This window comes from Nerophis ophidion, linkage group LG09 (assembly GCF_033978795.1).
Source record: "Nerophis ophidion isolate RoL-2023_Sa linkage group LG09, RoL_Noph_v1.0, whole genome shotgun sequence".
Taxonomy (NCBI): Eukaryota; Metazoa; Chordata; class Actinopteri; order Syngnathiformes; family Syngnathidae; genus Nerophis; species Nerophis ophidion.
The window spans coordinates 58,332,501-58,347,117 of record NC_084619.1 but is presented as its reverse complement, the minus strand read 5'-3'; the positions used below and the strand labels follow the sequence as shown (position 1 = coordinate 58,347,117).

General features: G+C 38.2%; 1 protein-coding gene across 3 annotated transcripts in view; it reads left to right on the top strand.

Moving 5' to 3' along the window:
- Positions 1-14,617, top strand: part of abch1 (ATP-binding cassette, sub-family H, member 1) — a 67,176-nt gene that overhangs the window by 14,910 nt on the left and 37,649 nt on the right. For all 3 annotated transcript variants that reach the window (XM_061911343.1, XM_061911344.1, XM_061911346.1), the window contains exons 5-6: positions 9,106-9,213; positions 13,080-13,173. In XM_061911343.1, the coding sequence (XP_061767327.1) occupies positions 9,106-9,213; positions 13,080-13,173 (202 nt within the window). The remainder of the gene's footprint in view (positions 1-9,105; positions 9,214-13,079; positions 13,174-14,617) is intronic.

The window sequence follows — 14,617 nt, the reverse complement described above, 5'->3', positions numbered from 1 at the left end:
AACTTTGTCAAAAAGCATTTTGTTTCAACGTTGCATTTGTGTTGTAGACCAAAAATCAACAGTAAAAACAACGTCAGAACCCACCATTGATTAAACGTCGTCAAAAAGCATGTTGTTTCATCAATCAATCAATCAATGTTTACTTATACAGCCCTAATTCACTAGTGTCTCAAAGGGCTGCACAAACCACAACACAAACCACTACGACATCCTCGGTAGGCCCACATAAGGGCAAGGAAAACTCACACCCAGTGGGACGTCGGTGACAATGATGACTATGAGAACCTTGTAGAGGAGGAAAGCAATGGATGTCGAGCGGGTCTAACATGATACTGTGAAAGTTCAATCCATAATGGATCCAACACAGTCGCAAAAGTCCAGTCCAAAGCGGATCCAACACAGCAGCGAGAGTCCCGTTCACAGCGGAGCCAGCAGGAAAACATCCCAAGCGGAGGCGGATCAGCAGCGCAGAGATTTCCCCAGCCGATACACGGGCGAGCAGTACATGGCCACCGGATCGGACTGGACCCCTCCACAAGGGAGATTGGGACAAGCGGAGCCAGCAGGAAAACATCCCAAGCGGAGGCGGATCAGCAGCGCAGAGATGTCCCCAGCCGATACACGGGCGAGCAGTACATGGCCACCGGATCGGACCGGACCCCTCCACAAGGGAGAGTGGGACATAGGAGAAAAAGAAAAGAAATGGCAGATCAACTGGTCTAAAAATGGAGTCTATTTAAAGGCTAGAGTATACAAATGAGTTTTAAGGTGAGACTTAAATGCTTCTACTGAGGTGGCATCTCGAACTTTTACCGGGAGGGCATTCCAGAGTACTGGAGCCCGAAATGAAAACGCTCTATAGCCCGCAGACTTTTTTTGGGCTTTGGGAATCACTAATAAGCCGGAGTCCTTTGAACGCAGATTTCTTGCCGGGACATATGGTACAATACAATCGGCAAGATAGGATGGAGCTAGACCGTGTAGTATTTTATACGTAGGTAGTAAAACCTTAAAGTCACATCTTAAGTGCACAGGAAGCCAGTGCAAGTGAGACAGTACAGGCGTAATGGGATCAAACTTTCTTGTTCTTGTCAAAAGTCTAGCAGCCTCATTTTGTACCAACTGTAATCTTTTAATGCTAGACATGGGGAGACCCGAAAATAATACGTTACAGTAGTCGAGGCGAGACGTAACAAACGCATGGATAATGATCTCAGCGTCTTTAGTGGACAGAATGGAGCGAATTTTAGCGATATTACGGAGATGAAAGAAGGCCGTTTTAGTAACGCTTTTAATGTGTGCCTCAAAGGAGAGAGTTGGGTCGAAGATAATACCCAGATTCTTTACCGTGTCGCCTTGTTTAATTGTTTGGTTGTCAAATGTTAGAGTTGTATTATTATATAGAGTTCGGTGTCTAGCAGGACCGATAATCAGCATTTCCGTTTTTTTGGCGTTGAGTTGCAAAAAGTTAGCGGACATCCATTGTTTAATTTCATTTAGACACGCCTCCAGCTGACTACAATCCGGCGTGTTGGTCAGCTTTAGGGGCATGTAGAGTTGGGTGTCATCAGGAAAACAGTGAAAGCTAACACCGTATTTGCGTATGATGTCACCTAGCGGCAGCATGTAGATGCTGAAGAGTGCAGGGCCAAGGACCGAACCCTGGGGAACTCCACACGTTACCTTAACGTAGTCCGAGGTCACATTGTTATGGGAGACACACTGCATCCTATCAGTAAGATAAGAGTTAAACCAAGACAGGGCTAAGTCTGACATACCAATTCGTGTTTTGATACGTTCTAATAAAATATTATGATCGACTGTATCGAAAGCAGCGCCAAGATCGAGGAGCAGCAACATAGATGACGCATCAGAATCCATCGTTAGCAATAGATCATTAGTCATTTTTGCGAGGGCTGTCTCCGTGGAGTGATTTGCCCTGAAACCGGATTGAAAGGTTTCACATAGATTGTTAGACGCTAAGTATTCATTTAACTGCTCCGCAACAATTTTTTCAAGGATTTTTTAAATAAAGGGAAGGTGAGACACCGGTCGGTAGTTTACCATGAGGTCAGGATCGAGGTTAGGTCTTTTAAGAAGAGGATGAATAACCGCTTTTTTGAATGCTAGGGGAACAGTGCCCGAGGAAAGTGATAAGTTTATAATATTTAGCACTGATGGACCTAATAATACAAAGAGCTCCTTGATCAGTTTCCCAGGAAGTGGGTCAAGTAAACATGTTGTTTGTTTAATTCCATTTACACGTTGTAAAAATTCCTCTAATGTTATTTCCTCAAAACGAGAGAAACTATTTTGGAGGGCAGTATCCACCGTATATACCATCGTGTCAGTGTTAATAGAACCCAGTTGTAGCTGGGCCGCATTGTCTTTAATCTCCTTTCTAATGACTTCAATTTTCTTACTAAAGAATTGCATAAAGTCATCAGCTGAGTGAGTGGAGCTACTGGAAGGAGTCCCTTATTGGGTTAGCGATGCTACCGTACTAAACGAAAATTTAGGATCGTTTCTATTACGGTGGATGAGATTTTAGTAATATTTAGCTTTAGCTAAGGTAAGCATGCGTTTATAAGTTATTAAACTATCACTCCATGCTTGATGGTGCACCTCAAGCTTAGTCGTGCGCCATTTGCGTTCCAGCTTTCTACATAATAATTTCTGAGCTCTAGTTTCTTCTGTAAACCACGGGGTATGCTTTTTTGGAGCCTTTTTTAACTTTAGCGGTGCTATGTTATCAATGGTTTCGCGCAGGGCGTTGTTAAAGTTGTTAGTGAGGTTATCAACAGAGCCCACATACTTTGGGAATGGTGCCATTACCGAGGGCAGTAGGTCAGCAAGAGTTGTCGTTGTGGCCGTGTTAATGTCGCGGCTGCTATAGCAGTTATTATTATTATTAGTTTGACGAACATGCGTCTGAACCTCGAATTTTATAAGGTAATGATCGGACAATACTTTAGTATACGGGAGTATCGTAACTTTGGAAACGGTGATACCCCTGAAAAGCACTAGGTCTATCGTATTACCGTTGCGATGCGTGGGTTTATTTATTATTTGTGTGAGACCACAGCTATCAATTATAGTCTGGAGCGCTACGCACGGTGGGTCCGATGGGGTATTCATATGGATATTAAAGTCCCCCATTATGATTATATTATCGGCGTGTGTCACTAGATCAGCAACAAACTCTGAGAATTCATTGATAAAGTCCGAATAGGGCCCTGGGGGGCGGTAGATAACAGCCAGGTGTAGAGGCAGCGGTGTGACAGACCTCATAGTAAGCACATCAAACGATTTATATTTATTATTTATGTTAGGACTAAGGTTAAAGTTTTCGTTGTATATTAGTGCGACCCCTCCACCCCTTTTAAGAGGACGGGCAATATGCGCATGTGTAAAGTTAGGACATGCCTCAGACGAACCATTATCCAGGAGCTTCCTGAATGTCATTGACTCTTTTAACTTTGTACAGTCTGTGTGTGGTTCTACACACGAACGCGGGCATACACTAGACCTCGTACTGTCTTATGGTTTTATTGTTGACAATGTTGTTATTGGTGATGCGGTGTTCAGTGATCACAGTCCTGTTATGTTTAATTTAACTTTTGAACCTGATGTAAAGCCACTTGCCGTGCGTCATGCGCGTGTTATTAGGTCTGACACGGCAGCCGCCTTTTCTCCTTTGTTTACTGAGTACATGCAGAGTATATCACACCCTGCAGACACTGAACAATTGATGTACTCTTTTCTTTCGACATGTTCTAAGATTCTGGATAGTATAGCGCCCCTCAGAGCTATACGTCCCAAACCAAAACAGGAACCTTGGCTCAATGAAACCACACGCACAGCTCGGCGTGAGTGGCGAAGGGCGGAGCGCAAGTGGAAAGGGGATCACTTGGAAGTCTCCTATCAAATTTTAAAAGAAAACTGTCGAAATTATCAAAGTGTGGTTAAAGCTGAGAAAACTAAATATTTGTCAGACTTAATTTTAAATAGCATCAGTAAGCCACGTGTTCTTTTTAATACTATTAGTAATGTTCTTAAACCGAATCCAGCCACTTCACTGGAGATGACAAGTGAAACTTGTGAAAAATTTCTCTCCTTTTTTAATGATAAGGTTGCTTCTATTCGGGCAAATCTTTCTCGTTTTCCATTAAGTTTTAATGTGGCCACTCAGTGCTCGACTGTGTTCTGTCACTTTGAGCCTGTGTCAATGCCTGAACTTACAGGAATAGTCGGCAAGCTAAAACCCTCGTCATGTCCCACAGACCCAGTCCCCCCTCGCTTTTTTAAAGAAATCTGGGACACTATTGATTTGTCTGTTAGGAACATCATCAACAGCAGCTTGATTTCTGGCTGTGTCCCCTCCTTTTGTAAAAGAGCTGTTGTTGAGCCTTTGATTAAAAAAACAGGTCTTGATCCGACAAGTTTGTCAAATTATCGGCCCATTTCCAAATTACCTTTTGTGTCAAAGATTTTGGAGAAATGTGTTCTGGTACAACTGCAGCCGTTTTTAGATGAAAATAGCACTTTAGATCCATTTCAGTCTGGATACAAAGCTTTGCACAGTACTGAATCTGCACTTTTAAAGGTTTTTAATGACTTGCTTTTAATGTCTGATTCTGGCAGCTCTGCCATTTTAGTGCTTTTAGATCTTACAGAGCTGCCTTTGACACAGTCGACCACACAATTCTTTTAGACCGCCTGAGAGACTGTGTGGGTGTCAGGGGGACTGCGTTAGCGTGGTTCAGATCTTACCTGTCGAGAGGTCCTTCTCTGTCAGGCTGGGGGACGCCACCTCCTCTTCTGCCCCGCTTTACTGTGGTGTCCCCCAGGGATCTATTTTAGGCCCCATCCTGTTCGCTCTTTATCTCCTCCCTCTTGGAGATATTTTTAAGAAACATGGAGTGTTTTATCACTTTTATGCAGATGACTGCCAAATTTATATGCCGATTTCAAAAAGCCCCGGCCCCCTGACACCCCTTCTTAACTGTCTATGTGACGTCAAGGCTTGGTTAGCCCAGAATTTTTAAATAATGAATGAGGGAAAAACGGAAATTTTAGTTTTTGGTCCGGCCCTCACTGACTTGGGACCATTGCAAAATTATGTGCGTCCCAAAGTCACCAGCCTTGGCGTCACTATAGACAGCGATTTTAAACTAGACAAACAAGTCAATGGCGTTTTAAAATCGTGTTTTTATCACCTTCGTCTTTTAGTAAAGGTTAAACCGTTTTTATCTTTTAACCTTTTTGAACAAGTCGTGCATGCTTTTATTTCAAGTCGCCTGGACTACTGCAATGCACTTTATGCTGGCATTAACCAAAAAGCTCTCTCCCGGTTGCAGTTAGTCCAGAACGCGGCAGCACGACTTTTAACAGGGGCCAGGAAACGCCAGCATATAACCCCAATTTTTCAGAGTCTGCACTGGCTCCCTGTTCATTTTAGAATTGATTTTAAAACATTGCTGTTTGTTTTTAAATCTTTACATGGACTGGCACCTCAATATATCTCGGACCTTATCCAAATTTACATTCCTGCGCGGGCTCTGAGGTCCGAGAGCCAGTTCCAGCTCGTGGTGCCCAAGACCAGACTTAAGACCAGGGGAGACAGGGCCTTCTCTGTGGTCGGCCCTAAGCTCTGGAACACTCTGCCGCTCCATGTTCAAACTGCTTCCACAGTGGAGTGTTTTAAGTCTCGTCTTAAGACCCACTTTTATTCTTTGGCTTTTAACACTACGTGAGTTGTGTGGTCCTCTGTCCTCTGTCCTCCTCTGTGTTTTTTATACACTTTTATTTTTATTTTACTGTTTTAATTGATTTTACCCTTTAAAATTGTTTTAATCATATTTGTTTTTATATTGTTTTTATTGGTTTTATATATATATATTTTTTTACAATTGTTTTTAACACGGCTGTGCAGCACTTTGGAAACGTTATTGTTGTTTAAATGTGCTATATAAATAAAGTGGATTGGATTGGATTTAGCGCAAAAAAGTCGTTTGGTTTTAGCCAGGTTTTGCTGAGACCGATGACGTTAAGATTGTTGTCTCTGATTATATCATAAACTAACAACGTTTTGGAAGACAATGATCTTATGTTTAAAAAACCTATATTATAGGTAGTGGGCTGTTTTAGGGAATTTTTGATCAAATTATCCGTAGTAGCAATATTAATAATGTTGTGTTTATTATGCCCAGTGCATTTAGTATAATTACGACCATATCTAGGAATTGATACGACGGGAATTTTCCGATTGTTTGTTTGTTGCTTTGATAAACTGCACGCATCATAGTTTGCCACCTCAGTAGAAAACATGTCCAACTCTGAAACAATCAAAGCAGAAAAAACTTGTTCTAATTTAACTGACCCCTTACCCAGACCAGTAGTCTCGCATCTTCCATTTAAATCCGGCTTCAGGATGGAGGGAAGTGGTGTCCTGTGGGGATTAGCCTTCTGCTTTGTTTTTAGCCCCGCTCGGCATCCGCGTTTCCGATCACACCGCTGGCGTCTGCTCCGTAGACGGCCCCCGCTGCTACTACACTCCCCTGCTTCACAGGCCGCTGGATGTAGCCGGCGAAGTATTCCCGTGCTAGTTAGCAGGTCTAGCAAGCACGCATCTATCAGTCCAAAACGGCCTGATATGTCCACATCCAGAAGTGTCTGGCGGTCGTACGTGATCACGGAGTGACCACGATGTGAGCCAGCCATGAAGTTTGCAGAATTGTCCGGTATTTCAACATTGTATTTGTGTTGTAGAATATTGGTTGGGAAATGGCCAAAATTGAATGGTCAAAACAACGTCAGAACCCAACATTGATTAAACGTTGTCAAAAAGCATTTTGTTTCAACGTTGTATTTGTGTTGTAGAATGTTGGTTGGGAAATGACCAAAATTCAATGGTCAAAACAACGTCAGAACCCAACATTGATTAAACTTTGTCAAAAAGCATTTTGTTTCAACGTTGTGTTTGTGTTGTAGACCAAAAATCAACGGTAAAAAAAACGTCAGAACTCAACATTTATTAAACTTAGTCAAAAAGCATGTTGTTTCAAAGGTGTATTTGTGTTGTAGAATATTGGTTGGGAAATGGCCAAAAATGAATGGTCAAAACAACGTCAGAACCCAACATTGATTGAACGTTGTCATGAAGCATTTTGTTTCAACGTTGTATTTGTGTTGTAGAATGTTGGTTGGGAAATGGCCTAAAATCAACGGTCAAAACAATGTCAGAACACAACATCGATTAAATGTCGTCAAAAATAATGTTGTTTCAACCTTGTATTTGTGTTGTAGAATATTGGTTGGGAAATGACCAAAATTCAATGGTCAAAACAACGTCAAAACCCAACATTGATTAAACTTTGTCAAAAAGCATTTTGTTTCAACGTTGCTTTTGTATTGTAGACCAAAAATCAACGGTAAAAACAACGTCAGAACCCAACATTGATTAAACGTCGTCATAAAGCATGTTGTTTCAACGTTGTATTTGTGTTGTAGAATATTGGTTGGGAAATGGCTAATATTCAATGGTCAAAACAATGTCAGAACACATCATTGAATAAAAGTTGTCAAAAATCATGTTTTTTCAACGTTGTATTTGTGTTGTAGAATGTTGGTTGGGAAATGGCCAAAATTGAATGGTCAAAACAACGTCAGAACCCGACATTGATTAAACGTTGTCAAAAAGCATTTTGTTTCAACGTTGTATTTGTGTTGTAGAATGTTGGTTGGGAAATGTCCTAAAATCAACGGTCAAAATGTCAGAAAACAACATTGATTAAACGTCGTCAAAAATAATGTTGTTTCAACCTTGTACTTGTGTTGTAGAATATTGGCTGGGAAATGACCAAAATTCAATGGTCAAAACAACATCAGAACCCAACATTGATTAAACTTTGTCAAAAAGCATTTTGTTTCAACGTTGTATTTGTGTTGTAGACCTAAAATCAACGGTCAAATCTATTTCAGAACCCAACAGTGATTAGACGTCGTCAAAAATAGTGTTGTTTCAACTTTGTATTTGTGTCATAGAATATTGGTTGGGAAATGACCAAAATTCAATGGTCAAAACAACGTCAGAACCCAACATTGATAAAACTTTGTCAAAAAGCATTTGGTTTCAACGTTGTGTTTGTGTTGTAGACCAAAAATCAACGGTAAAAAAAACGTCAGAACTCAACATTGATTAAACGTCGTCAAAAAGCATGTTGTTTCAAAGTTGTATTTGTGTTGTAGAATATTGGTTGGGAAATGGCCAAAAATGAATGGTCAAAACAACGTCAGAACCCAACATTGATTGAACGTTGTCATGAAACATTTTGTTTCAACGTTGTATTTGTGTTGTAGAATGTTGGTTGGGAAATGACCTAAAATCAACGGTCAAAACAATGTCAGAACACAACATCGATTAAACGTCGTCAAAAATAATGTTGTTTCAACCTTGTATTTGTGTTGTAGAATATTGGTTGGGAAATGACCAAAATTCAATGGTCAAAACAACGTCAAAACCCAACATTGATTAAACTTTGTCAAAAAGCATTTTGTTTCAACGTTGCTTTTGTGTTGTAGACCAAAAATCAACGGTAAAAACAACGTCAGAACCCAACATTGATTAAACGTCGTCATAAAGCATGTTGTTTCAACGTTGTATTTGTGTTGTAGAATATTGGTTGGGAAATGGCCAATATTCAATGGTCAAAACAATGTCAGAACACATCATTGAATAAAAGTTGTCAAAAATCATGTTTTTTCAACGTTGTATTTGTGTTGTAGAATGTTGGTTGGGAAATGGCCAAAATTCAATGGTCAAAACAACGTCAGAACAAGCGGTAGAAAAATGGATGGGTGGATGGAAAAAACATGTTGTTTCAACGTTATGTTTGAGTTGCTCAATGTCAGGACTGAATTCAACAAGTTCTCAACGTTGTTTCAAAGTATTTTTCCTGCTGGGTAGGCTCATGTTAGATGACAAAAATAATAACGATGGCATTAAATGCTCTTTTGCTGTCCCAGAATGCCTTGCATGTTGTCAGACAGGTTCTGGCTGGATCTGGCCTCATTGATTTTGACATTTTGTTTTGTGTGTTGCAGTGGTGGGGAGATGCGAAGAGTGTCTCTCGGGGCGGCGCTGCTCCAGACTCCGGAGCTGCTCATCTTGGACGAACCCACAGTGGGAGTGGACCCAGTCCTCAGGGCCAAGTACGTACATGAGTCATTGCAAGTGTCCGCATCCGCTTTCAAGTGTTACCCGCTTCTCAGTTTTGGGTCTTCTTAGTTTCCTGTTTGTCTATTAAAAGCTGTTCCTTACAGTGCATTCACATCAAGACATGTGTGTGTTTGTGTGTTCCCGTGCGTGTGTGTGTGTGTGTGTGTCTGTGTGTGTCTGTGTGTGTCTGTGTGTGTCACATGAGCCCTACAAGCTTCTGCAACATTAAGAGGAACCGTGAAACCTGAAGCGGGAGTGCACTTCTTGACTGATGTCAATATTGCAAAGACTTTCAGTGTTTCCCCCAGGAAAGTAGCGCGGCTGGGATTATGGGATTTAATGTCATAATTATGAGATTCAATGTCATTATTATGAGATTCAGTGTCATTATTATGAGATATAATGGCATAATTATGAGGTATAATGTCATTATTATGAGATTGAATGTCATTATTATGAGATAAGATAGGAGTATGAGATAAAAAGTCAAAATCATGAGATAAAAAGTCAAAATTATTAGATAAGAAAGTCATGATTATAATATATAAGTCATAATTATAAAACAACATATTAGACAACAAATTATAAGATAACAATGACATAATGAGTTAAAAGGCAAAATAATGAGACAAGAAAGCCATAATTGAGATGAGTAAGTCGAAATCATGAAATAAAAAGGCATAATTAAGAGATACGAAAGTCAAAAGTATCAAATAAGAAAGTTAAAATGATAAGATAAGAAAGTAAAAATTATGAGATAAGAAAGTCATAATTTTGAGATAGAAAGTCAAAAACCTAAGACAAGAAAGTCATAATCATAAGATAAAAAGTCAAAATTATGAGGTAAGAAAGTCGTAATTATGCTATAAGTCATAATTATAAAATAACATTCAAAATTATAAGATTAAAATGACATAATGATGAGTTAAAAAGTCAAAATGATGTGACAAGAAAGCCATAATTGAGATAAAGTCGAAATCATGAGATAGCAAGGTGTAATTAAGAGATACGAAAGTCGAAAGTAACAGATAAGAAAGTTAAAATGATAAGATAAGAAAGTAAACATGAAATAAGAAAGTCATAATTATGAGATAAAAAGTCGAAATATAAGATAAGAAAGTCATAATCATGAGATAGAAAGTCAAAATTATGAGGTAAGAAAGTCGTAATTATGCTATAAGTCATAATTATAAAATAACATTCAAAATTATAAGATTAAAATGACATAATGATGAGTTAAAAAGTCAAAATGATGTGACAAGAAAGCCATAATTGAGATAAAGTCGAAATCATGAGCTAACAAGGTGTAATTAAGAGATACGAAAGTCAAAAGTATCAGATAAGAAAGTTAAAATGATAAGATAAGAAAGTAAAACTTATGAGATAAAGTCATAATTAGGAGATACAAAGTTGAAAACCTGTAAGATAAGAAAGTTATAATCATGAGATAAAAAGTCAAAATTATGAGTTAAGGTAATAATTATTATATAAGTTATAATCATAAAATAACATTCAAAATTATAAGATTAAAATGACATAATGATGAGTTAAAAAGTCAAAATGATGTGACAAAAAAGCCATAACTGAGATAAAGTCAAAATCATGAGATAACAAGGCGTAATTAAGAGATACGAAAGTCGAAAGTAACAGATAAGAAAGTTAAAAGGATAAGAAAGTAAAAATTATGAGATAAAGTCATAATTATGAGATAAAAAGTCGAAAACCTATAAGATAAGAAAGTCATAATCATGAGATAGAAAGTCAAAATTATGAGTTAAGAAAGTCATAATTATAATATAAGTCATAATTATAAAATAACATTCAAAATTATAAGATAAAATTACATAATGATGAGTTAAAAAGTCAAAATGATGTGACAAGAAAGCCATAATTGAGATAAAGTTGAAATCATGAGATAACAAGGTGTAATTAAGAGATACGAAAGTCGAAAGTAACAGATAAGAAAGTTAAAATGATAAGATAAAGTAAAAATTATGAGATAAAGTCATAATTAGGAGATACAAAGTTGAAAACCTGTAAGATAAGAAAGTCATAATCATGAGATAAAAAGTCAAAATTATGAGTTAAAGTAATAATTATTATATAAGTCATAATTATAAAATAACATTAAAAATTCTAAGATTAAAATGACATAATGATGAGTTAAAAAGTGAAAATGATGTGACAAGAAAGCCATAATTGAGATAAGTCGAAATCATGAGATAACAAGGTGTAATTAAGAGATACGAAAGTCGAAAGTAACAGATAAGAAAGTTAAAATGACAAGATAAGAAAGTAAACATTATGAGATAAGAAAGTCATGATTATGAGATAAAAAGTCAAAAACCTAAGATAAGAAAGTCATAATCATGAGATAAAAAGTCAAAATTATGAGGTAAGAAAGTCATAATTATGCTATAAGTCATAAATAAAATAACATTCAAAATTATAAGATTAAAATGACATAATGATGAGTTAAAAAGTCAAAATGATGAGACAAGAAAGCCATAATTGAGATAAGAAAGTCAAAATCATGAGATAAAAAAGCGTAACTGAGCGATACGAAAGTCGAAAATATCAGATAAGAAAGTTAAAATGATAAGATAAGAAAGTAAAAATTATGAGATAAAGTCATAATTATGAGAAGTCGAAAACCTATAAGATAAGAAAGTCATAATCATGAGATAAAAAGTTTAAACTATGAGGTAAGAAAGTCATAGTTATGCTATAAGTCATAATTATAAAATAACATTCAAAATTATTAGATTAAAATGACATAATGATGAGGCTTCACAGTGGGAGAGGGGTTAGTGCGTCTGCCTCACAATACGAAGTTCCTGCAGTCCTGGGTTCAAATCCAGGCTCGGGATCTTTCTGTGTGGAGTTTGCATGTTCTCCCCGTGAATGCGTGGGTTCCCTCCGGGTACTCCGGCTTCCTCCCACTTCCAAAGACATGCACCTGGGGATAGGTTGATTGGCAACACTAAATTGACCCTAGTGTATGAATGTGAGTGTGAATGTTGTCTGTCTATCTGTGTTGGCCCTGCGATGAGGTGGCGACTTGTCCAGGGTGTACCCTGCCTTCCGCCCGATTGTAGCTGAGATAGGCGCCAGCGCCCCCCGCGACCCTGAAAGGGAATAAGCGGTAGAAAATGGATGGATGGACATAATGATGAGGTAGAAAGTCAAAATGATGAGACAAGAAGGCCATAATTGAGATAAGAAAGTCCAAATCATGAGATAACAAGGCGTAACTAAGAGATACGAAAGTCGAAAGTATCAGATAAGAAAGTTAAAATGATAAGATAAGAAAGTCAAAATTACGAGATAAGAAAGTCATAATTATGAGATAAAAAGTCAAAAACCTAAGATAAGAAAGTCATAAGTATGAGATAAAATGTCAAAATTACCAGATGAGAAAGTCAAAATTATAAGATGGTTGTAATTATGAGAATAGAAAATCCGAATTACGAGATAAACATCGTAATTATGAGATAAAAAGTAAAAATTATGCGATAAAAAGTAAAAGTTATGAGACAAGAAACTCATAAATATGAGATAAAAAGTAAAAATTATGAGAAAAAAAAACTCATATTTAGATAAAAAGTAAAAATCCGGCAAAAGATCAGCCAAGCCATCGGCCCACATGATGACCTGCTCACCACGGTCATATAGAGGAAACTGAGGTGGTACGAACACATCACCAGATCCTCAAGCCTTGCAAAAACCATCCTGCAAGGCACCCACCGTACGAGGTGGCAGGTGACGAGGGAGACAAAAGAAAAGATGGGAATATAACCTCGTGACCCGGAGATGAGACTTTCATAATCCTATATGTGTGTTTGCTTTGGTTTTTTAGGATATGGCAGCATCTGGTAGACATCGTGAAGACAGGCAAAGTTTCCGTCATCATCACCACGCACTACATCGAGGAGGCCAGGCAAGCCAACATGGTGAGCACACGCCAAAACACGCATCATTGCCCATTGTTTTGTTGCCAGTGGCAAGCAATAGGGGGCGGTATGGAGCCTGAGGCGTTTCATGTGTCCAAAAAAGCTAACCAGTTTAGCATGTCATTTGACAAAAGGTCATCAAAAGAATGCTTGGGTCAGCATGAATCGTTCTATGAGTTCATTGTTGGTTCAGCATTAACGGCTGAATGGTTTACAGTCGTGCATTTATTCTTTAGATTAGTCGATCAAAGCCTCAGTTTAGTCCTGCTTTAAAGGTCCTTCACACGGGCAACATTCTATAAGTCAGAATTAGAAATGTATAAAGAAAACCATAGCACAGCAAGTGAGTCCATTTTAGAGGGTTCATGTTGTTTCATGTATTAGTAGTTTGTATTTTTTGTTTAGCACTTAGCAATACTGCTACTTGCTGGATCTGGTTATCACTCAGCTGCTAAAACTTTTAGCTCATCCTGTGTATATTCAGGCTCAAAAATATAAGGTTCTGAATCATCATTTGTCTCAAAGATGTCATTGATGAAGTCTGTCATGATTAGTAGTGTTGGTGTTGTTGAGGAAATAGCGAACATTGGGAAAATGAACAAAATACAGTAAATATTGCATTTTTGTCCTAAAAATTCTACACACAATACCCCATAATGACAATGTGAAAACGTTTTTGGGTTTTTTTTTTCTCAAATTGTTTTCTAAACTATTAAAATTAGAAAAACTAAGAAATTATCATGTACATACGTATTCACAGCTTTTGCCATGCAGTTAAATAATGAGGTCAGGTGAATCCTGTTTCAACTGATCATCCTTGTGAGGCAGCTTGATTGGAGTCTACCTGTGGTAAATTCATTAGGTTGGACATGATTTGAAAAAAGACACACGTCTGTCTATATAGAAGGTCCCTCATTTGACAGTGCATGGCAGAGCACAAACCAAGAATGAAGTCCAAGGAATTGTCTGTTGGACAAAAATCGGTGGAACTGTGCAGAATAATATCTGCACCAATAATATAATCCATAAATGCAAGAATTTTTGGACCCCCATGACTGCCTAGAGCTGTCCGGTGGTCTAAACTGAGCGATCGGGGGAGAAGGGCCCTAGTCAGGGAGATGACCAAGAACCTGATGGTCACTCTTTTAGGTTGACCATTGGGAGGGACAAGAACCATCTCTGGAGCGATCCAGCAATCAATGGAAACGGGGTTTGTACATTTAAATTGACGAGTGTTGACATGTCCTCCATTTTCCCCTGTGCCGTTTGCACATTGCGGTCCTGTCAGCAGTTTTGCCTGTTGTTGTCTTGTGAAAGCCAGACATTCCTGCCTGTAAAAAAAATAAAAATAAAAGCTTTTTTGAAAACATGCTCTAAGACTCTTAAAAACATGTCAGCTAGAACCAGTTAAGTCACTCCGGTGGCTGAGTCATTAATTTGCTGC